The sequence below is a fragment of the Ornithodoros turicata genome, chromosome 3 (genome assembly GCF_037126465.1).
Source record: "Ornithodoros turicata isolate Travis chromosome 3, ASM3712646v1, whole genome shotgun sequence".
In the NCBI taxonomy this organism is placed as follows: domain Eukaryota; kingdom Metazoa; phylum Arthropoda; class Arachnida; order Ixodida; family Argasidae; genus Ornithodoros; species Ornithodoros turicata.
In genome coordinates, this window is record NC_088203.1 from 15,102,102 (window position 1) to 15,127,400 (window position 25,299).

A 25,299-nucleotide genomic window follows, 5' to 3' on the forward strand; every position below is an offset into this window, starting at 1 on the left:
GTCGGGGGATGATGTCTAAATTCGAATACTCGAATCCCTATAAAATGTTACGCATAAGCATTGCAAACATTGTAGCAGAGACCGGGCAGGTTGGTGCATATCTCTAAATGAAGCGATGCACATTCATTTGAGTGTGTTCTGCGTCGCTTCATTTAGAGAGCATTACAAACGACAGAAATCGTTACAGCTGCCAGGAATAATAAGCAATTCTATATTAGCAGGAAGTTTTGGAACTCGCGATGAGCAAATCATGGGTTCTCTCGGATTTCGTCTGTTTTATACTTCATTAGGCTCGCGGGATGAACACCGAAACAGAATTAGCATGCATATACGTGAATAAGAGATGATTAATTAAAGAGATCCCTTGAAATGAATATAAGAGCGGCTTCCGATATAAGCGAAAGCGAATGTAAGCGACGCAAAAGTGCGACGCAATGCCGCAGCGTATCGCAACACGTGTATCTTCAATGTGTGTTTAAGCAACGCAAATGAAGAAGATGTGGTTTGATTAGATCGATTGATCCAACCAGATTCGCTTACCGTCTTTGAAGTGGTCGCATTTCATGATTGGCTTTATTATTGCGTGTCCTTCATGGTATATGGAAGCAGTGGGGGCACCTTTTTTTTTTTTTCCTGCGTGCTCCCAGTATATAGAATGCGATTATCATATACTTCACAAATACATGCGTCGCACTCAAATGCGTACACACTGATTTCAAAGTATGGCATTGCTCTGTCTAGCGCAGAACATCCCCCGACCGTGGAAAAGCACCGGCTCAATGTTGTCGTTGCACATAAAAGACACCGCTTAAATTTAAGTGTGACCTACATATATCTCTAACCTTTCGTTTCCTTTTCCAAATGGCCTTTCGCTTTCTTCGGGAAATATTGCGTAATTCACAGAGGAAAGTTGGGCTATAGTGGGTTGTCGTACATGCTGAACGGAGAACGAAAACACGCAGACACACACACACACACACACATAGAAGGAAGAAAAAGAACAACGCCGGAGGAGCTCAGTATCTCTGCGCGCGAGCTGCAGAAATATTTTCCGCGGAAGACGCGCAAAGGAATCGAGTTAAATGTTATAAAGAACAGCCCACGCTGAAGAGCGTTGATCAAATTATGGACGCATCATCCCGTGGCGGCGAAGGAGACGAAGGGGGGGGGGGGGGGTGACGTCCAGTGACCGGCGTTCATGGGGGCGACAGAAAAGGTGGGCCGGAACACATCCGGAATTAGCATCGCTCAACGGATGCACGACTTGACATTGACCTTCCCTCTTTTCCCCAAAGCGCTTAAGGAGCTGTGGCTCTTTCCCAACAAACTTTTCTACCCTCGCTTCAAAAAAGCGCGGGTCCAGCGGCAGTCGACAAAAAAAGAGAGAGAGAAAAAACAAGGAGAGAGAGTTTTGCTAGCTGGCGCGCGGGAGTAAAAAAAAAAAAGAAAAAATAGGGGAAGCGGAAAGAAAGCTCGGCATGCGTATGACGTCATGAGGCAAGGCTCGCAGCCATTGGTCTACTCATGGACGACGCATGCGCAGAAGGTGCGTCCCCCGAAGCGCATGTCGCCGCCTCTGAAGCGTCGAGCTCGCGCCGGCCGACGACACTGGCTGGAGCGCTAGCGCGAGAAACAATGAAATAAGCGCGACGCCTTTTAATAAGAGCGACATTACAGAGAACAGTTGCCGTAAGGAAGAATTCGGATTGCCAGAGGATGCGAGTGCTCGCCATGCTACTACGATCAGCTCGGGCCATAGCCCTGCGGCAATTGCTCTGAGAAGGCCTCCCAGTCATCCTTGTGTGGGAAACAATCAACAACCCGTCGTGCTGTTTGCGTGTGACCGGTCTCTGCTTTACGAAAACTTGGCCCTACTTTTTCGCGTCGGTAAAGCAACTGTTTGGCGGCGGCGATGCGGCCTGTGTTGTTTCTTCTGTTAGCATTGTGTTTCGCGGTTGGATGGGCGACCAGCAGCAACCAAGGGGCGCACGGACTGGCCCGCGTCATGAGGCCCCTGTGGTGGCCACCCGGCATGGCCCGCAGGCAGGTGCGGGCCGGACAGCCCAACGCCAAGCAAGGAAAAGAGTCTCCCGGTGAAAAACCCGTTCACAGTGCTGGGGAGCAGTCAGCGGTCAGAGCCCCGAGGGGGGCACCACAGTACGACGTTCCGCAAATAGGTAAGAAAACTCGAGGGCGGATCTACAAGTTTCGCCCCCGCCTCCAAAGCGTGCACGTTGCATTTGATTGACGTGGTGGACATTGTGTTATTCTTTGTGTGCGTTCATAACTCAATTGTGACGTGGCAACATTTGAGGAATGGAGATTCATTGACTTCCTCTCCGAACTTCTAATGAACTTCCTCTCTGTACATAGCGTATCTCGCGGGAGTTACACGCGTCCAATATTATGTCAAGAAGAAAGAAACAAAGACAAACATAATGAAGCAATATCATTACAAAAACTAGCACTATCATTAAATAATATAAAGCGAGCGACACCATGTTACGTAGGGAAGTGAATAGAAGGTGCGTTACTGAGCTCTCCCCCCCTTCCTTATGACATAATATTCGACATATATTATATCTGCATATTAGGCTTAGAAAACGGAGGGTTGGCACGTGCACTCATTCAAGAGCGCGTGCAATGATAAGTTACAACAGAAGTTACAAATAAGCTACTGTACTCTAAGAACAGAAGTTCATCGCATAGCAGGCTGCGCGTCAACCATTGGTACGAATGATGGGGTTATTGCTTCTAATTCGAAGAGAGAGGGGCCCCTATCATTCATGGCGCAACGGTTGGCGCACAGCCTGCTATGCGGCGAAGTTGTGTTTTTAGAGTGAACTTAGAAATGAACTTCACCGCATTGCGTGCTCCTACACTCTAAAAACAGAACTTCACGGCATAGCACGCTCTGCGCCAACCATTGCCACGAATGATAGGGTTGTCCCTTCTAATTCGAAGAGAGAGGGGGGCGTACGCTTTTTTGTGTCAATTACCATATATCCAAACGGTCACAAAAAGGCGTATGCATCTCTCTCTGTTCGAGTCAGAAGCAATAACCCTATCATTCGTGGGAATGGTTGGCGCAGAGCGTGCTATGCGGTGAAGTTCTGTTCTTACCATCCATCTTATGCCATCCATTACTCCATACCATCCATTACTTATGCTGTTCATAATTGTCACAAACAAGGCGTACGCCTCCCGTTTTCAACAAATCAGGACAGATAACGATATCATTCGGGATTATGGTTGGCGAGGAGCGTGCTATGCGGTGAAGTTCATTTTTAAGAGTGTGGTTGTGCGAAAGCACAGTTATACTGACACGATTCCTACACACGATTGTCCTATACGTTACGACTCAATGTTCCGTACAGCGCACGTCTCCTCTTCAAACCTGGAAAGCGAGACTCTCCGAACTGTAGTGAGCGTGGCGTTGTAGAGGACGTAGAACACATCCTTCTCAGGTGTCGGAAATACGTTGATGCACGAAGGGCATTAGAGACAAGACGCTCTCGTGTGAACACCCGAGCCTTCGACATCGCGAAACTGTTAGGTGCTCCGTCGTCCGACAAGGCGCTGAGGGCACTTGAAGATTTTGTATATACAACCGGGCTGATGGATATTCTATGACTCGCTGAAGGTATGCTGTGTGTGCCCCTCAGCGATTCCGACATTTTACTCTCACTTGGTCGAAACTTTCGAACTGCATGGTGAACTCCATCATCGTCTCTGTTCTTCTCTGGTCACCATCTCTTTGTTTTCTCATCATCTCATCATCTGTTTGTACTTTCTGTGTGTAAGCGTAGTGCTGTAGCCAGTTCGATTTCATCCAAACTTACATCCCCATTTTTTTTTCTTTATCACATCACCATCACCGACACGATTCGTCTCAGCTCGCGCTATTAAGGAAAACATTTCTGATGGGACTTCCAAAGCGCATCCACCCTCTAGCCTACCTCCATGCCGAATGACACAGTTCTCTCCCCTGATTTGTTGAAAACAGGAGGTGTACGCCTTTGTGTGGCACTTATGCAGTTGTGTTATGTTAACTGATGGAGGTGGCGGTGATGCGGCGGTCTTGCCGTTGCTCGCCCCAACCATGTGGGCAGCGCCACAAAGAAAGCGTACGCCCCTCGGTGGTGGTGCTGGTGGAAGAGCTCGCCGTTGTGGGCCTCACAGAGGTGACGCCCTAGGGGAATGCGCGTCCTGGGCCGACTTCTAAGGGAACTGTGCCGACATATGTCTGAAACCGTCTGAGGAAAACCCAGGAAAAACCCCAGACAGCACAGCCGGCACCGGGATTAGAACCTGGGTATCTCCCAGTCTCTACGTGACATGGCCAGCACGCTAACCATAGAGCCACGGGCCTCGCTTTCCACAAATCAGGTGTGATAACGGTGCATATCTGTGCAATGGTTGACCTTCACCATACGGCTCTGACCTTCACCGCATAACGCGCCCCCTACACTCTAAAAACAGAACTTCACTGCATAGCACGCTGCGCGCCAACCGCTGCCACGAATGATAGAGCTATCGCTTCTGATTCGTACGACTTTTTGTTTGTGGCAATTTGGATATATGGTAATTGCCCCCCCCCCCAAAAAAAAAAGAGGGCGTACGCCTCCCTCTCTCTTCGAATCGCATGCGATAATATTATCATTCGCGGCAAAGGTTGGAAAAGGGGGGGGTATGCGCTTTTTTATGACAACTAAGACAACTTCGTAAGTGATACAAAAAAGCCGTATTTCCCGCACTTTGCACAAATCAAGACTGATAACGGTATTATTACGTGTAATGGTTCGCCTTCAAAGTGGTAAGCGGTGAAGTTCTGCTTTAACACCGTATACGAGGCTGCAGCGTTCTTCAAAGTCGTAAAAAATATACTAGATGTTCTCCACTTCCACTAGAAGCAACGCCAGAGCTCCTCCCGTCCAAGCCACCAGAGGCAAGAACGAAATACCCACGCTCACATCAAATGTGGCCCGCTTACAGATTAGTCTTGGCGTGCGAACGCTTCAAATAGCGCACGTTGAGAAACGATTTTCGTTGCGGCAACGGAACGCGGACAACGAGTAAATTATGCAAATTGAGAGCAGAAATTACGGGCCGGTTGACGTCGCCCTCGGCGTAGTCGCAACTAGAACAAGGGCGACCGTTTACGACACGCAACAACCTACAACTTCCCTCGGATCGATTACGCTGCGATATATCTGCGCGAATACGCGCTTTCTTTTTACGATGTCCTTCCTTTTGAAGTCTCGAGCGAAGGAAAGGCGGGGGCAGAAAATGTATTTACGTAGAACCCAGGAATGGTTATTGGTAACCGCAGGTCGGCACGATGCCTTTGAGAATCAGTACATGGGAGCTCCCTGCATCCGAAACCATATTCGTTCTTCTTGAAGCGTCTTCTGAAATAATGAAGGGGTTCAGAAAGAGAAAGTGAAATATTGTTGAAAGAACATGTGTGGGTTGAAAACAAGGGATATGGCAAGATATGAAACTGATGGCAATTTCGTAGCAAAAGCAAAGATCACGAACGTGTTGAGAAGTAAGCGCTGAGTGTGCTTGAACCTACACTGTCAAACACGTTTAACTTCGAACTATGCATAGACGAACTTTGGACTATGCAAAGTGCCAAAGTCACGGATCTTAGTATCCGCTTCTGTTTCCGAAGATTTCGGTCGGGTGTTCACGTCTGTGGCAGGGCAAAGAACAAGTATCAGGACGGAGTCTTCGTTCTAAGACTCTCCGTCTTTTTTTTTTTTTTTTTTCTAACAGAAGAGCGCAGCAGTGCGAGAGATTAAAATATGATTGTCACCGAAAAAGGCATGCAGCGCCACGAATCGAAACCGCACATCTTGACTACCGGTACAAGTACTCTGACCATTATACCACGCTGGTAAGGCATACCGACTTCTTGCCGAGTGCTCCAGCCGCAGAACAGTCAATTTCCGTCATGTTGCATCAAGCAAAGCGCAATTTCGCAAGCAATTTCACAATACATGTACTTGTATGCAACACGATCATTGTTGCCGAATCACTCCTGGAGCACCATTTTCGAACACTTTGTACTCGTCTCGCCTACGAGACGTCTTTCTCCTCCTCCTCCTCTCTCTCTGTCTTTTCGTTACTTACCAACACGTGCCTCTGCATTTAGAAACGCGTCTTCCTTCAAATGGATGTTGCGCCAAAGAGGAAGCAAAAGAGGATGAGATGCTCTGTACAAGTCCCCTTGTGGCAGCCTGCCAACAGCTGGCCAGAGCGAAAGCAAGATCACCCACTCCTCGAGACATGTTGGAGCGGGGCAGGAGTGGAAAGAGAGAAACTTCCATTCAGCGGCAGAAAGTCTGTACAAACGCTTCTCGTACACAAGAGGGCGCATCACTCGTGGGATCTCACGATAACTTTCGCTCAATGGCCGACAGTCGTAGATGCTCTTCGAAGCGTCCGATCACTTTTTCTTTTTCTTTTCTTTTTTAAATGGCGCAAGACGTCTGCAGTGGAGTGACGTCTTCGGTTGTTCTTCATTTGTTTTCTTTTTCTGTGCGAACTTTCTGTTAGATTGTGCGTAGTACTTTCGGTTTATTAGTTTATTGTTTTTGTTTTAGTTTCATTTTATTAGAATGAAGTTTTGTAGTTTTGTCACACAGGCCCTGTTGGGAGTTTTTAAAGGGAGGTATTGTGAGTTCCCTTCAAGAAGTTTTCCTGTGTCTGGCACCTTTAATCTAACCTTTTCTGACAATCAAATCTTAGAGTTGCATTAATTAGCGTATGCTGTTGTGGAATTGGGTAAATACGCCTTCTTTTTCTGGCAAACGAGAAACACACGCGCGCATTACTTTGCCTTGGCAAATTTTGGAGTCCAATTCAGAAAATTTGACTTCTCGTATTTCCAGTATGATCGATGTGCTCGTAAGCGAGCACAACAGTTCGTCGAACGTAAATATCATTGACCAGCTAGTTTTCAGAAAAGTTGATTTAAAAAAAAAAATAACGTGTTAAGTGAAACACACTGGATACCAACGTATGCTATGCAGGTTAAACTATGCTCTCCTTCTTTCTTGAACTGTGGACATCTCTGCATGAGTTGCTACATTTACTTCTAGCTAACATAAGAGTAAAGTAGGTCACTTCGCTTCGCTGTTCATTTGGGGTCCCGTCGACGTTGGCCTTTCGCTGATCTCACTTCGTTAATTTCGTGCAATGCATGCTCCACCTAATTAAGGACGTCCCAGCAGTAAAGTACCTTTTACAGGGGGTACCTTGGATACACAGAGCATAAACACACAAAATCCCAGGCGGGACGCTCACAAAGTGGCAGCTTCCACGCCCTTTAGCGCGTCTCATTTTGTCTTGAGTGTTTATGCTTGCCTTTCCAATGTACACGTACCAACTAGCACAACTTTCTGCGCTGGACAGTTGGACAGTTAGGCATCTGTCGCACGAGCTTACGCCTACAAAGGTACACTCTAAAAACAGATGGTGGTGGTGATGGTGAAAGTAGGGCACGCAGATGTGGGCAACGTCACGACTGACGCACTGGGCGAATGCGCATCCTGGCCCGACTTCTAAGGGAACTGTGCCGACATATATCTGAAAGCGTCTGAAGCGTCTGGAAGCGTCTAAAAACAGAACTTTACTACACAGCACGCCATCCCGAATGACATCATTCTTCCCCTGATTGGTTAAAAGCGGGAGGCGTACGCCTTTGGGAACACTTATGAAGTTCCAAAAAAGTCGTACGCCCCGCGCTTCCCACGAATCGGGAGTGATAAAGGTATCATTACGTGCAATGGTTGGCTTCACCGTGCCATGTGGTGAAGTTCTGTTACTAGAATGTAGACCTACTGATAGGCTGTGTATTGTTCGTTCATTAACTGATTGGTTATCACCACTAATCAACCGATTGGTTGTTAATTATGAGGCCGATAATGATAATGCCGTAATAGACCAGTGGCTACCACACCGCGAGACAGCGCCATAGCTTCCTGTGAAGCGTGCTTCACGGCGATAGCTTCTTTGATGAGGCAGAGCAGCCTTTACAAGAACACCTCCGTTTCTACGACTACAGTTTCCATGCCGTTCAACGCCGTTCCGAAAACATATCTTTGGAAGTGGGCAAAAAAAATAAATAAAAAATAGCGATATATATATATATATACCTTAAACCGGATTCCACACGCACGAATCTCGCGTGCAAAAGAGCCATAACAAAAACTCGAGTTTCCGATAAAGACTAAGGACCAAATCGGTTTCGCGTTCTGTCTTTCTTTGCTTTATGTTTATTTGTTTTTCTTTTTATTTGCCTTTCCCTTCCTTTTTTCCTTTCGTTTCTTTCCTGGGAATAACAAGCCGCCGTAGCGATGGCTAACCCTTCCGTCCTATTCTTTTTTTTTATATAACAAACATATTCCCCCCTGTTTCGCGTCAGAGTTTGGAAGCATTTCTTCTAGGAACGTCTCTCACCACTGATCTTGAACGCGCAGAGAAACGGTAATAGTGCTTTTCCTGTACGAGACGACGAGTGGCTAGTGCTGTAATGAACGCAAGAGAAGTGCGCAAGAAAAGATAAAGAGCGCACTTAGGATTTCGTTCAAATGATGAAGAGAGGTCGGCGGCGTGACGGGACAAAGGACAACTGTAGGGCACAGACAAAAGCCAATCACCGCTAATTGCACTAAGTCGTTCAAAAATAAACTTAGATATGGGCCAATGCGTAGGCCTTACGGGTCAGACATTAGAGAGCTACTGCCGGCCCTTTATCCTGAGCTCCTGCAGGAGAGTGTATCTTCTTTGTTCTTTGAGAGTACGTTGTAACTAGAAGTCACATTAGTAGCAATAGCTCGTAATGAACCAGTAATAACCGTTGTCGAAGCACGCCGTCGTTAAAAGGTAGAGATGGGACGAATCCAAAATTTTTCGAATCTCGGAATTCGAATTCAAATCCATGGAAGGTTCTACGAACCCACAAATCTTACGAATCTCGAATCATTCGAATCCTTTCTTTAGCGAAAGAGTTTAAAAAGCAAAAAAAAAAAAAACACTTCTAGTGAAAACTGTTTTGAAGCAGAATACGATACCTTTGTTCAACGAAAAACATATAATGCCTCAGTTTCAGGAGAAAATATACCCACCTACTTCTTCTTAAATGTAATGTATTTAACACGTTGATCATCGACTATAAGAAATGCATAAGTTCTCGAGTCTGAATTATTTCAATAAAACTAAGCAATAATCACAAGCGAAACCAGGTTACTTTTAGACTTGTAATGTAACAGTTCCTGTCTGAACTCTTTCAGTCCAGAGCAATGTAAACAAACAAACAAGCAAACACCTGTCGGCCAATGAGGCTTTCGGCGGACTCCTGAGGCGACAATTTGAAAAAGAAACAAACAAATGTGGTTGGTGGATTCGAAAAATTCGATTCGCCAATTTGGGCACTGGAATTCGTATTCGCGAATCTCGAATCCCTGCCTAGGATTCGAGGATTCGCGAATTCGGTTGGCACATCCCTATTAAAAGGACATAACGAGCTTGGTGCTACACTCTTCAAAATGAACTTCACCGCATAGCACGCCCCTAGCCAACCATCATCTCGAATGATATCGTTATCTGCCCTGATTTGTTGAAAACGGGAGGCGTACGCCTTTTCTGTGACAATTATGAACAGCATAAGTGTCACAGAAAAGGCGTACACCTCCCGTTTTCAACAAATCAGGGCAGATAACGATATTACTCGAGATGATGGTCGGCTAGGAGCGTGCTATGCGGTGAAGTTCATTTTTAAGAGTGTAGGTGAAGCCTGAAGTAGGGACTGCTCGTTACACGCTACGACAATTTGTCGCTGCGTAGGGGAAGAGGGTAAAGCTTGGGGAAACCGCGTGACCAAGTCTTTGTCCGCTCACAGGACAATATGGGGGTATGCGTAGACCGGCATTGGTCCACAGAGGAAGACACGTGCGCTTCAACCTTGAAATGTAGCCTCCTTATTTGGGATAGGGACCAGTGAGTTCGCTTCACGGGCAGCAGAGGAGAGAGGGAAACTGAAGCTGCGCGGACAGCCGACCTACTTGGACAGCGTATTGTGGTGAACGTGTCTGAAACAGATCGGTAGGAATGGTAAAGAAGATGAAAATGAAGCAAAAAAAAAAAAAAAACGAGTTGTGTGAGTCTTCGGCCTATAATTGTAGTTTGTGATTACGCCGCCTTGCTCCAAGGTTGCCAATGGTGGTCCCCAGAACAATCGAATGGCAGCGGATGGACGGCAAGAAGGGAAGAAGGAGAAGAGGTCTATATTTAGTATAAAGGGAGAGAAAAGAAGGAAGTGGCGTGAAGAACTATCTTATAACAATGGACTAACAAGGACAAATCCCGGAATTCACGTCCCATAGTGAAGCCAGCGTAGTTATCAGAAAACTAAAATATACTGGAACAAAATTTGGGTGGGGGGTGGGGGGAGCAACGCAGCAGAAGCAAAGCAAGCACAACGCAGCGTACAACAGACGACCATCACGCGGTTTCGACACCAGGGGGCAGCCCATAGACGCTTCGACAAAACCGTTCGGAAATTCACGTACCTTCAAGCAGTCTTGGGTAAGTTACGTCTAAAAAGTAACCAAGTTACAGTTACAGTTAATCTGCCAAAAATAGTAACTAAGTTACAGTTAGTTACTTTCCTGGTCGAGTAACCAGTTACAGTTACTGAGAGAAAGTAACTTAGTTACATTACAGTTACTTTTTACAAAAATGACAATGAGAGGGTGTTAAAAACATACATTTATTTACATTTCCTGAAGTGCGACAAAAGTAGTCTTGCACTTTACCAGAAGCGGTGTAAGTTAATATGCGGTTATGCCACACGGGAAAATACGACATGTGCATGCGACCTGACGCATCACGGTGAAAAAGAAGAGCACGGTGATACGCACGCGTTTCGTAGCGTGTAGAGAGAGAGACATACACTAGAACAAGGAACACCCCTCAAGATGCTTTTTCAGGTCGGAAATTGACGTCCTGTTTGCCAAGTCCGTCTTATTCCATAGCTTGCACTTTACAATAAAATTATTCTCGTCCTTCCATGATAAAAACTCGAAGGTTGCTTCATAGAGCGGCCACGGAAGCCTTATGATAGCAGCAACCGGAGTAGGATTAGCCATTGCACTGGACGGAGCACAAGTGAGCTGACCGGAAAGTTTATCTTTGTGCATAATCATTCCCTTGTCCATATCCGCAGGAGGCAGGATCCCGTGCACGGGCAGTGACACTATTACTCACTTAGGACTCACTCCGAGGAGTCCGTTGAGGGGTCACTATCTTTAACTAATTTCTGTTCGCAAAGCTGGAATTCCCTGCTTGGTGAAGAGCCCAAGGTACGGGGCACATACCGATTACGGATAAAAGGAAGGAAGACACTGTTAGGGGGAAGTAAGGTAAGCTAGGGTAAAGAAGAAAAAAGGAACGACATTTATTCGAGTAACTAGTTACATTTTGCAGTTACATTCACAGAAATAGTAACTAGTTACACTTGAAAGCTACTTCTTTGAAAATGTAACTAGTTACTCCCAAAAGTAACTAGTTAAGTTACAAGTTAAAAGTAACTAGTTAAGTTACAAGTTAAAAGTAACTAGTTAATTTACAAGTTACTTTTAACTTGTAACTTAACTAGTTACTTACTTACTAGTAACTTAGTTACTACCCAAGACTGCCTTCAAGAACTGCACCGCTAATCAGTGAAGTCGAGTGAAAAGACCCCTCAGGTCTAATGTGTTGTGGGACTGAGAGGTCCTCTCAGCCTGAGAGGGCCTCTCAGGCTGGCGGACCTCTCAGGCTGACAGGACCTCTCAGGACCTCTCAGCAGCTAATGCCCAGATCTGACATCGGAACATCAATGTTCAATTTCGCTGTCTACGCTGCACCTGTCGTCGGAGCGGTACAATCATACAGTGCTATGATGCACCACAGATAGATACAGACAAGTACATGTCACAAAACTCCACATATATTGAGTTCCTTCGACTGTACAGATACACTTAAGGCTATCAGATTACGTAACAGTTATTTCAAATGTCTTACCTGTCTTACAGAATTGTGAATATCTAATATTTGTTGAAGGATCGCTTGCAAGAAACTACACGAAACGGGAAATAGCAGCAACAGAAACTAGATTTAGCACTTACATGTCTACGAAAGCATACAAGTCATCATCAAGTCAGTCGTATTCCACAAAGCGTGAACTCATGGGACACATATTCGCAATGTCCGTATAGCGGCGATGAAAAGTATTCTTGAGGAACTCTGCTTCTCGGTGATCAAGTTCGTCTGTTTTACGTATACTTAGGGACTCGCGATGCACCGTCTAGTTTCCCTTGCTTGCGTAAGACGCCAACTAACTGGTGAGATTGGGTTCTCACCACCTGTCGCTTCGTACGAGATTCATCTGTAAGAAATACAATTTCAAAATGTCAATGCAAGTCAGAGTGTAGGCATCGAAATATATAACATACCGTTTGGCCCAAAGCGCCGTTGGTAACGTAACGTGGTTCGTAATCTTCCTATCGGCGCTCATAATGCGTGTCTGCGAACAGTGGTAAAAGCGTAAAGTGAACAGGAATGCCTGTCACTCACAAAAGCATATTTGAGACATCGTCTACATACCTCAAAAACAGTTAGAATCCCGAAGACAAAATCAAATAACTTGAGGTCCGCGGCCGACGTCCTCACACTTCAACGTTTCAAAACAGACTGATTGAACCGCTGGCGACTGGCCGAAACGCTTCCACTTACGTGCAGTGCAATAATGCACGGATTGCAAGAACAATAGCTTCAAGGGGGAACGGCAATACAAGGTTATCACGGCACGTGTTCCTTGGAGGACATACACACACGCACATACATTGGATGGTGATGGGGTGGGCGATTCACCGCCGCTGAGGCGGTACACTGCCCTATTTCGCGTTGGGAGAGGATGAAGGGATGATGATGGGGGCTTTCAAAGAGCCGTCGCTAGACCGGTGGAGCACAAGTACTCCGCCAGAAGACGAAGGCCCTGCGTCTGGTGGGCAGCGTTCGACAACGGACCGAGGATTTTCGCTAGGTTGAACGGCCGCTTGTCAATGCGTTGCATAGAGACTTCCATTAGTGCACGCTCGTGGTGGTATTGCCCACAAGCCAGGAATAATGCACAAACATGTGAAATCTTGCGAACTCCTTCTCAGGTGTCAGAAATACGTCGATGCTCGAAGGACATTAGAGACAAGCCTCTCTCGTGTGGACTCCCGAGCCTTCGACATCACGAAACTGTTAGGTCCTCCTTCGTCCGACAAGGCGCTAAGGGCACTTGAAGACTTTTTGCATGCAACCGGGCTTATGGACATCCTATGACACGGTGAATGTGTGATGTGTCCTGTGTGTGCCTCCGGCGATTCCGCCACTTTACTCTTACTTGGGCGCAGCTCTTGAACTTTTGACCTACATGTTGAACTCCATTATCATCTCTGTTCGTCTCTGGACATCATCCCTTTGTGTTTTCATCATATCATCGGTTTGAACTTTCTGTATTAAGTGTACTGGGGTAGCCAGTTTGACTTCGTCGAAACTAACATCCCCATTTTTTTCTTTATTCACATCACATCACATCACATCTTGCGAACTATTTTACAAAGCGGACGAGGTAGCATGTCCCGCGGCGCGGAAAACATGTAGCAACTTGCTCTGGGAGGTGTTGCACGACGTACTGTCGCAAAGCTGTCTGAGAGGTCCCCCCAAACCCCTCAGGGCTACATGAATGATTCTACAACGTGTTCCAGATTTTCTCTAAAAGCTCCTCTCAGACCCCTCTGTGCTGCCTGAAAGGTCCTCTCAGACCCTCCAGAAGTGCTAAGGGGTCCTACCATACCTTTGAAGATTTCTTGAAAGGTCCTCTCAGACCCTCCAGAAGTGCTAAAGGGTCCTACCAGACCCTTCAGGATTTCCTGAAAGGTCCTCTCAGACCTCTCAGAAAATTTTGAGAGGTCTCTTAGACACATTTTTGAACAGTTGAACCAATCAATCACTCTTACGGTCGGATGTCGTCCTGACACAGACAAGAGAGAACATGAAATTCGCTGGGGAGTTGTGGTAGCTTATCTCAATTGGTAGAGCCCTGGACCGGCAATCCAGGAGATGTGGGTTCGAGTCCTACAGCTGGCTAACCTTTTCAGTGACTTCCATCTTTCACAGACAAGATCTTTCTCATCGTCAGAATCACAATGACTTGCGATCAATATACCGGACTGCACGTCATAAAAATTGCTGCACGTCTCAGCGTCATTGTCGTACCGGATATTCCTGCCGCTATATCTGTATTTCCATTAAGCCCGCAACATGTATGTATGTACGTGTTGGGTCTCCCAAATGGGAAAATGTCAGGAAAAATGCAGCTCTCGATACATCATGCAGATTGTTCCTCTATTTACCGTCCTGTTCTTGACGACGGACCACGCCAAAAGGGGGCCAATTGGGTTGGCACGTTTGCCAATATTATTCAGGACGGGAATAGACTCCGAGGGTCGCAAATAATGTCATTTCCTCTCTGACGTCATAGCAACCAGCCTCGATATTGAACCGTCAATAACCGCGCACCGTATTCCGTCATCACGTGCTGCTGAGTATTCAGGGTTCCTTTCCAGTTTCTTTTCTTTTCATTTTCTTTTTTTTTAATTCCGTGTTAGCGCCGCGTGGCTAGGAGCGCTGTACAGACGTGAACAGATGGAGAGGGGACAGCAGGAAGGAGTGGGGGACAGGGGGTTAGCATGCGTCCTGGGCCGACTTCAGGGGGGTAGTGTGCCGACATTTGTCTGGAAAGCATTCGGAAAACACAGGGAAAACCTCAGACAGCGCAGCCGGTGACAGGATTCGAACGCGTGACACCTCCCAGTCTCGGTGTGGAAAGCGATCATCGTAACCACTATGCCACGGGAGCTGGTAGGCATCAGCCTTGCTGACATTTCCCCCGTTTCTGTTTCCTCTCTGTTAAAGGTACCCCCCCCCCCCCCCCGAAGTTATAGAACTTCCCGGAGGTGAATGACGCATACGTTGAACGAGGCATACTTAGGCGGCTTCAACAGAATTGAGTTAAATTTGATTTGCAAAAAGAGAGGGGAAAGAGAAATGAAAAGAGACGTGAGGACGTACACCCTTTCCTATTTATTTTTTGAAGTTAATATTCGTTCATTAACTGCACTCTTAAAAATGAACTTCACCGCATAGCACGCTCCTAGCCAACCATAATCTCGAATGATATCGTTATCTGCCCTGATTTGTTGAAAACGGTAGGCGTACGCCTTTTTTGTGAAAATTATGAACATCATAAGTGTCACAAAAAAGGCCTACGCCTCCAGTTTTCAACAAATCAGGGCAGATAACGATATCATTCGAGATTATGGTTGGCTAGGAGCGTGCTATACGGTGAAGTTCATTTTTAAGAGTGTGTTTGCTTGTCACCCGCAGCTGTGAGACCAGCAGTTATAATGCAGTCATACACTCTTAAAAATGAACTTCGCCGCATAGCACGCTCCAAGCCAACCATTATATCGAATGGTATCCTTATCTGCCCTGATTTGTTGAAAATGGTAGGCGTACGCCTTTTTTGTGACAATTATGAACAGCATAAGTGTCGCAAAAAAGGCGTACGCCTGTCGTTTTTAACAAATCAGGGCAGGCAACGATATCATTCGATATGATGCTTGGCTAGGAGCGTGCTATGCGGTGAAGTTCATTTTTAAGAGTCTAGCAACACGCAATGAAACAGCGTCTTTGCTTGCGTCCTGTAAAGCGTGCTTCACAGCTAGTGTAGACTTGATGAGGCAGAGCAACCTTTACAACAGGCTGAAAGCCAAGCATTCCACAGAATGATGAGCACTATCACTGTTGATTTGCGGAGAGCGCGTGGGGGTACGCCCTTTTGTGACAATTAATGCAACTGGATAAGTGTAACAAAAAGGCGACGCCTACTGTTTTCAACAAATCAGGGGAGATAATGACGTCAATCGGGGATGATTGTTGGCAGACACCGTGCTATTGCGTCAAGTTATGTTATATGATGATATTATATTACGTTATATATCTGTCCTGAGCGTGTAGGCTTCGACAACATAGATTGTCTGGAGACGGTGACAAAACACAACTTCACTGCATGCCTCGATCCTGTCCAACCATCATCCCGTATGGTATCATTTTCTCCCGTAATTTGTTGGAAGGTTGACGAGAGCTGTACAGCTGCGCACTGCATGTTAATGCAAGTTAATGAAGCAAAAATAACAAGAAACAAGCGTAGAAAGATGTATGCGACTCTAGAGACAGATGAGGGCCAAAAGGCTGACAAAGAGTCACTTGAGAAAGTGCGAACCCAGGAGCCCAAAAACCCAAGCAACCAAAATACATTTTCCGCCCCGACACCTTGAAGCAGAAAAGATATGGGGGCACCCATTGTGCGCCGCCTACGGTCCAAGCGTCGAAAACCGTCAAAGCACGAAAGGGACAGTGTTAAGGAGCACGGGACCTAAGAACATGCCGTGTGTCTCCTGGACCGATTCGCACTACGTACGATGCGGTGCGATGCTACCTCTACTTGGCAGCGACGCTCTAATATTTCCGGAATAAAAAGAAAGGGCCGCTTCCGTTACTTTTCAGTTTATCAGCTGTTTTGGGTTGATTTTTAGTTCGTTGGCGAAGTGTGCGAAAAATTCGCGCGCCAATAAAAAGAGGAGAAAAGGAAAAAAAAAATAAAAGAATCCGCGGTATGGAACAAATCCCACAGTGTCTGTGGTATCCACGCGCAAAAAACTATCGAGTAGACAATGGAAAGAGAAATACGAAATGAACAAAATACACACGATGACAGGCGAGGTAAAACGTAGCGAGCTGTCATACATGTCAATAAAGTCCAAGCGGCAAAATCGTGACACATTCCCCTGCCTCGCGAATTGAAGCAAATCATAAAAGTGATACGTGGCTACAAAGAATCTCGTACTACCTGTCAGACACAGCGTGGAGTTCACCACATTGTTGAGCGTCGTTGTTCCTTTGAAGGAACGCGACGTTTTATTACCTTTATTTTCTTCAGTTTTTTTTTTTTTCAAAACGTCGTTGTTTTATTCTTTCGGAGAATGAAGTCGCCTTCGAAAAGTATGAAGTGGTCCATTATAAAGTTCATCGGTATTTTGAGGAGGAGAAGATGAAGAAGGGAGATAATACGATGTATTAGGGAAATTAACGTACAAATAAAATAAAAAAACAGACAATAATCACGATGAGCAATCAACGTTAGTTGAGCCTTGAGCATCTGCGGCGTCTTACACAGAATAACTTCCAATTCGTTCACGTCTACATACAGAAGAAGTGGTATGTTTCTACGAGATAAAATTTACTATGTCATGAAAGTCCTTGAATATGCGCTTGAGAATCTAGTATACAAACTGTTGGATATGCGTATCTTGATTGTTATATTACTACGCTTACTTGCTGTATTTTGAACATGTGAACAATTTCAAATATCAGGTACTACACTTCTGTATTCCCCTAGTTTTGTTTCGCGAAAACAGAATGGGATTTTTTTTCTTTTGACGAAAAACCTCTCTCTCCAGGTTTTAGAAAACTGCTTTTTTTTGTCTGCATGATTTCGGAGAATATAACCGCCGAAAACTAGAAACCTTACATGATATAATATGCACATTATTTCAAGATCCTTCGTCGTAGACCGAGGGGGGAATATGTACAAAGCTTGCGGAGAGACCCCCATATACTGGTTTCACATTCATCCAGAGCTTGAAAAAAGCAGACTATATTTCCACGCATCTCCATATTTTTCTTTCATTTCCAATCCAATCCAATTCAATCCAATCCACGCGCGTACTGGAAGCAAGACAATATAGGTCGGACATTCGTCCCGGTACAAATCCCGTTCTTGTTCATTTATCACGCCCTTGCGTTTATTTTTAGTCTGTGCCCATTACAGTTCCTGACGACAGCTCAAAAGAGGTACTGGAGCAAGACAAATCGAGGAGAAGATGACAAGAACTAAGAATGAAAAGCACAATCTGATTTCATCATTTTCGCACTTTTTGTACGACAGGCTTATACGCATGGACAAGGTTCGGTTCGGAACTTCGATTCTCTATAAAGGCACGCACAGATAAATGAATGGGCTTGCGTTGAAGTAGTGCTGATCCTTGTCCGCTGGGACATGACTCCCATAACAAAAAAGATCAAGACGATGAAAATTACCTTGATTGACGATTTTGATGGTGGGAGAGAAAAATACCTGTATGAGAGAAAAAATGTACATGCCTCACGTAGCGTGAGGCCAGCTATTGCAGAACGCTTATGACAAAGCATATGGGTAGTAAGGTGTCGACACGATGTGCCCTTCTTGACGACCTTGAGAACATATGTATATAAGTGAACGTCAGTTCACCCAATACTTTCGTAAGGTCAAAAAGCTCCTTCGGAGTGCCAGCTGGTTTCGCAGCGGTCGCATTCTACCAGAATATGCTGCGAAATCTTCTCCCACGCCGCAAATTGAGCGCATTGGTGGTGAAACCGCTCGCTGTTGTCGGCCTCACAGTCGAACAACAACGTCAACGTCACGACTGACGCCCTGGAGGAATGTGCGTTCTTCGCCGACGTCTAAGGAAACTGTACCGGCATATGTCCCAAAACGGCTGAGGAAAACCCAGGAAAAACCTCGGACAGCTCAGACTGCACTGGGATTCGAACCCGGGTATACCAAGTCTCGACGTGACATGGCCAGCACGCTAACCACTGAGCCACGCGAGCTAGTGTAGTTGCGCGCATTGGCTAGGCTGCAGCACCAATTTTATGGAGAACTGCATTTGCGAATGGGAGTAGTGCTTCCAGTAGTCGGAGCGCATGCGATGCGTGGCGGTATCCAGGGGTCCTGATGTCCTGCCCCGTGCCCCTCAATGCTTCAATGCTTACCGAGTGCTTCAGTTGATATTATAGGCAGTGCATGTAGTGTACTGTCCCCCTAGACCGGACCACCATCCAAAAAATTCCTGCATCCGCTCTGGATGGTAACCTGCATGAAAGATTAGGGTAGACTCCTTTGAATAAGCTATACTTCGAGTGATTCACTCGTCATTTAAAAGTCACAGCGATGTTTGCTCGATATAAGTGAGTTATTACTCCCTTAGAAACAGCAGTTTTTTGCGTTGGTAAATTTACACTCTTTAGAGTTAGAAAGGGACTAAAGAAGACCACGAAAGAGGGCACCTTGAGCCTAGCACGTCAATACGCTGGAAGTACAGAGTGTGCAATTCTTGCAACACGGAAGCGGAATGCCGAACTTTCATGAACCTATCTTATGCATTATTCATTCGCCGTCTTCCTTCCTTTCCCGCTTCCAAAAATGCAAAGACAGAAAACGCTATCATCTGCCGACGACATTAAACGTGTCAGAAACGCTCGATCAAAAATCTCCTAGTGCTTTGTATACTAACTCTGTACATGTTTTTCGTTTTACAACTTTACATGTTCCTACATATTCCTCCTCCCCAATCGATCCGTGATTTGTCGAGGGTAGGCGTTTGTTTCGATCCTATACCTTGCAGTGTTTTTTATCTCTTCTTTTGCTTTCTTTTTCTTCAAGCAGGAGGGTAGTGTTTCCCTCTGTCTCCTCCACCCTATGTATTTGTGTATACAATGTGTGTGTAAAAACAAAAACCAATCAATCAATCAAAAATATCGAAAGGTAATAGATTAAAAACGGCGTAATATTCCATTACACTCTAAAAGCAACTTCCCCGCATACCACACTGCCAAAACAGAACTTCACACTCTTAAAAATGAACTTCACCTCATAGCACGCTCCTAGCCAACCATCATCTCGAATGATATCGTTATATGCCCTGATTTGTTGAAAACGGGAGGCGTACGGCTTTTTTTTTGTGACAATTATGAACAGCATAAGTGTCAGAAAAAGGCGTGCGCCTCCCGTTTTCAACAAATCAGGGCAGATAACGATATCCTTCCAGATGATTGTTGGCTAGGAGCGTGCTATGCGGTGAAGTTCATTTTTAAGAGTGCACCGCATAGTGCGCTGTGCGCCAAGCATTGCCACACTCTTAGAAATGAACTTCACTGCATAGCACGCTTCTAGCCAACCATAATCTCGAATAATATCGTTATCATATGCCCTGATTTGTTGAAAACGGGAGGTGTACGCCTTTTTGTGACACTTATGCTGTTCATAATTATCACAGAAGAAAGGCGTGCGCCTCCCGTTTTCAACAAATCAGGGTAGATAACGATATCATTCGAGGTAATGGTTGACTAGGAGCGTGCTATGCGGTGAAGTTCATCTCTAAGAGTGCACGAATGAGAGGGTTGTCGCTTCTGACTCGAAGGGAGAATGGGGTGTACGCCTTTTTGTGTCAGTTTCCAGTACCCATTTTTAAACAAAAATAAAGAGAACGATAGCATGATGTACACTCTTTATATAGAATGAACGCTTTATTTTTTTTTTTTTTTTTGTGACACCTATGCGGCTATGTTAAGTCTTGCAAAAAGGCGAGTGCCCTGTGTTTTCTACAAATCAGGATTGATAGCGGTATCATTCCCCGCGTGTCACGCTGTGAATTTCTGTCCTTAGCGCGTATAGCAGAAATGATGGCGTGCAAGGTGCTGCCTCTACATTTCGTCGTCAATGGCTGATTGCTACGTAGAATGACCTTTCTCCAACGTTTACAGTTTTATGGTTTGTGAAGCGAAATAAGTTTAGTGGTGCTGAACTTATAAGAAGCATTTGTACTACACTTGTCCTATTTTTGTCGTACTTTGTAACTGCTTTTCCTTTTACTTGTTTCCCCCCCAACATCAACATCAACATTTTCTTGTGACCGAGATGCACATTGCACCTCGGCTATGAATTCAAGAGCGGCTACAAATAAATTATTTCAACGCAATTTTCAACTCCTGCACAATAATATTATGACACGTAACGACGAACAAAGTACATTAAGTGATGACATGTGGAGCTGAGCTCGAAAGTGAACATCGCTGCCAACACCGTAACGGCTTCCACACCGCGCCTGCGTTCAGTCGGATATAATTGGGACCGTCAGTTTACGGTATATCGTCCTGTCTCCATATTTTTATTTTCTAACTCTAATCTAATCTAATCGTCCTGTCTGCAGTAATGACTCTGAGGAGGAACACATGAAGCACAGAGTCTGCACCATAAAACACCGGAGGAAAACATAACACGTTAGCGATATAAACATTGCTTTTGAAACCCAGCTGAGGGTTCGTTACCCCAAGGACGGCTAACCTTATAAAGGTCAGAGAGACAAAGCCGCACAAGGGGGTCTTATTTGGAACAATGAGAACTGGATTACGCGGACCGGAGTTAGCAGATGGCGGTGACACCTAGTGTACAGCGCCTACAGCCTACAGTAGCCGGTGCTGCCGCGCTAAACACGTGCGCGGGATTATGAGCAGAACGTCTCGGTCGGCTCAAGGACCGCTCTCAACGGGATTTTTTGAAGGGCTCTAGCAAGCATTACGCCGCGAATTCGTGATAACTGAAATGCTCCTTCAAAAACGGAACCTACGTATTTACCCGTTTGCTATGCCCTTTCAGGTGTGCTCGAAAGTGTGATGGTGAGCATATAATGGAATCGCTGCATTGTATTGTATACCGATTAAGTATGGTATCAAAGAAAAGTATCGTTCAAATGTATTGTTAACAACAAAGTGTCAACGGCTGCCGTGGTGCTTGTGTACAGCATGTCCAGGCTACCTTTCACGAGGATTTAAAAGCAACATTCGCACGGAGTCGTTTTATCGCAGCCGGCAGTATTTTTTCATTGTGCCTAATCAAATAATGAGATAAAACTAATTGACTACTTTTCAAAATATTGGTTTAAAGTTACACCACGAAAAAATGATAGTTATTTCACTCCGCATTACAGGTCATCCCCGATCAAAGGTTCAGTGACGCCGTCATATAAATGTCGCCAGCGCTTCCAGGAATTTTCGAAAGGAGCCGCAAAAGTCAATAGATCTGGATTCCCCAAGAGTATGTCAACATTGGCGCATGTCAGTTGAGGCACCGTGCATAACTAATTAGATAAGTTTACGCCACTTCCTTTGGTAAAACATTGGTTTGAGGGTCACGGCGCAAACTGCCAAGTTGCAGAGGACAGTAAGGACATACAGTGCTAGAAAACAGCGCTGTTTCTTCCTCCTCGCACAGCTATGATACGCCGTAAACGAGCACTTGTCCGAGTTGAGTTTTTCAGCGCTCATTTCTAGCGCTGGTTTGTGATGGCCAATCACGACGCTTCTTTACCCATGTCATCGTGGAAGCTGTGGGACTGCTCTGCCACCTGCACTCTCAGAAGAAAACTTCAACGCATAGCATGTTGTGTGCCAACCACTGCCACGAATGATAGGGTTGTCGTTTCTGATTTTGAAGAGAGACAAGGAGGGGGGCGTTCGCCTTTTTGTAGCAATTATCATATATCCAAATTGCTAAAAAAAAGGCGTACGCGCCCCTCGCTCTTCGAATCAGAAGCGGTAACCCTATCATTTGTGGCAATGGTTGGCAGACAACGTGCTATGCGGTGAAGTACTGTTCCGATCGTGTGGCTCTTGCGGTGTTGTGTTGATGTCGTGGTGGACTGAACATGGCGCCGAATTTCTCGTTTGCCCAACTAATTGAGCTTTTGCGTCCGCGTAGAATACGCGTAAATAACACAAGGCGAAACGGCGTTGCGTCACGCGTCGCCGAGGCTTGATATTTCGCGAGGCTTGAGCTGCGGATGCGGCTGAGGGCTGTGTGGTCTGCTTTGCAACTGAGAACACGAAGGTAGAAAACAGCGATTGGTTTCTACCGCTGTTTATGATTTGATCTGTCCGTCATTGATGCGGTAAACGAAACCGTAATTTGCGCATTCCCCTCCATCTCTTTCTCAAGGTGCACGGCATTGTAGAGCGGCCTGTCGTTGGATTCCTCAGACGATCTCCCGCCATGATTGGTAAGATCGTTTGAGGAGACCAATAGCAGGCCGCTCCCCATTTTCCTCCGATATCATGTCAGAACGATGTCATTCGGAATGATGGTTCTAGCGGTTAATTGGAACAGAGCATGCTATATGCGACGATGCTCTTGCGGTTCTTATGTGTGGCTGAGATTGTCGTCGATAACACCGCGTTATTTAGCAGACGACACTTAGCAGACGACACCGTCAGCGTGTTTTCCTGTCGTCTGCTACGGAATATCTTGTGGCGGCGTGGCAGGATATTCCCCACGGTTAGCAGTGTACGTGAAGACACGACGTTGAGCGCTCGCGCTCACGTGACAGCAGAAAGCTATGACGCTTTTCGCATCTTGCGCTTCTGAGGGAATGTCGCTTGTGTAAATACATGGTTATGGTAATAGATTTTGGCGTGGTGGACCACGCTTGTTCAGGTACAAAACGGAAGCGTGGTTTCGACACGGGAAATCTAGTGACGTAAATAAATGTAAAGCTTCAAGGCGTACCGCTTTTGAGTGTTGTGCGATCTTCGAGGACCTGACTTCTTCCCTATTTGCTACTACGTCAAGATAATGCGGTAAATTTTTGTTCTAAGAGCGCAGATAATTCGCTGATATTACACACACAAACAGCACAATTCAGCAGCAAAACGTTCTGAGACCTTATATGCTAGCTGAAAAGACACGTTATCATTCACTTCCACTGATAAAGAACGCCACACTGTTACTATAAAATGCTCACAATGGTCCCTCGCAATCATTGAACAACAAGGGCAGTAAAATTTTATTCGCCTGACCGTTTCTATAATGCGATCTGAACTCAAAACGAATCGTTATGGTTTAAAATACCGCGCACCGCGATAACTCGTTTTTCGCGCACATAATAAGTTCACCAGTGATAGACGTCGCAGAGCCTACCTCGGAGCGATGCTATTTTAAACCAGCCATTTCGCGACCTTAACCTCGAGCGCGCGTAAAATTAAAATCGCGCCGTGAGCTTAAATTCAGAGCACAAATTGGCTTCGAATAAAACGGAATGTATGAAGTGCCTTACATTCTATAAAGAATGAAGTAGTTCAAAGTATAGTTGTAATTTCTGCAAAAGGAACAGATCATTCTTAAAGGGGCACTAAACTGAAAAAGTATTCTTCTCGCAGAATGAAACATTATGTTACCTTAAAAGCAATACAAAAGGAATGGAACCCATCTGTTGCGTTGCGTTGGGTCTAGCATCTCCATATTTTTATTTCTCGATCAATCTAGCAATTAATCATATGTTGCGTTGCTCTTAATTTATGCACGAAGGAAAGCGCTCCATTTTGTCCTTTTACAAAATCAATTAATCAATCGAAGCTCTGTCACCAACGGCAGTGTGGCGTTCCTGCTTTAATGCTGTCAACGGAACGGAATCTTTCCTTTCGGGAGGCGAAGTTATCGCATTTTAGTGGCCCATTAAAAATTGATATTAGACATGTCGTCCCAGAGTAATCACCACCTCCACGGTGTGAAACGTACATGCGGGTATTCGTAGCTTCTTTCCGCGGCAAGGAATTCTCAGCGGGCCGAGTCCCGAAGCCAAGGCTGACGTGGATTCTTGAAGCATCCACGTGCCACCGATTCCACAACTAGCGTATAGCACGGAGGAATCCCACGGCGCATAAATATTTCAGCTCACCCGCTGAAGGCGGTATTCACCGTCCAGCGGCCCATCAAATTTTCACAGCCTCAGTTGGGAACGCCGAAAAAAAAAAAGCGAATTTTGAGTATTGCGCAAAAGCAAAAGCGTGTCCTTCCCTCTCGACTATTTTTTGTTCGTTTTGTCCCGACGGATAGAAACGGTGTTGCAGCGCTTGTCGAACAACAGTTTCTAGAAGAGAAAGAGAGAGGGGTAAATTGGATCTGGTCAGGGCACCGTACAATATGGTTATCCTTTTCCTTTTTCCTTCTATCGAAGAACGCTCTATTGTGCATTCTTTAGCAAGTGTGGCGCCTTATCGCACTTTCTGTACTTCGAAGTTGGCGAGTAAAATATAATCGCGCTTCTTTTCCTGTAAAATCAGCATTATCAACGGGCATTGAAGGCACGCCGAAATATTGCGTCGCGCTTGGAGATGGACCACGTCTGTCGTCTTCGGAGTCACACACACACACACACAAACGATGATGAGGTGGGGCTGATGTCGGTCAAGTCGGACGTCGAAGTCAAGTGTTCATTGTACACTCTAAACACCGAGCTTCACCGCATAGCAGAGTCCAAGCAC

The 25,299-nt window shown here is 45.6% G+C and overlaps 1 protein-coding gene across 1 annotated transcript in view; it reads left to right on the forward strand.

Moving 5' to 3' along the window:
- Positions 1-1,606: 1,606 nt before the first annotated feature.
- Positions 1,607-25,299, forward strand: part of LOC135388190 (uncharacterized) — a 215,675-nt gene continuing 191,982 nt past the window's right edge. The window contains exon 1 of the mRNA XM_064617578.1: positions 1,607-2,177. Coding sequence (XP_064473648.1) covers positions 1,913-2,177 — 265 coding nt within the window. The 5' untranslated portion in view covers positions 1,607-1,912. The remainder of the gene's footprint in view (positions 2,178-25,299) is intronic.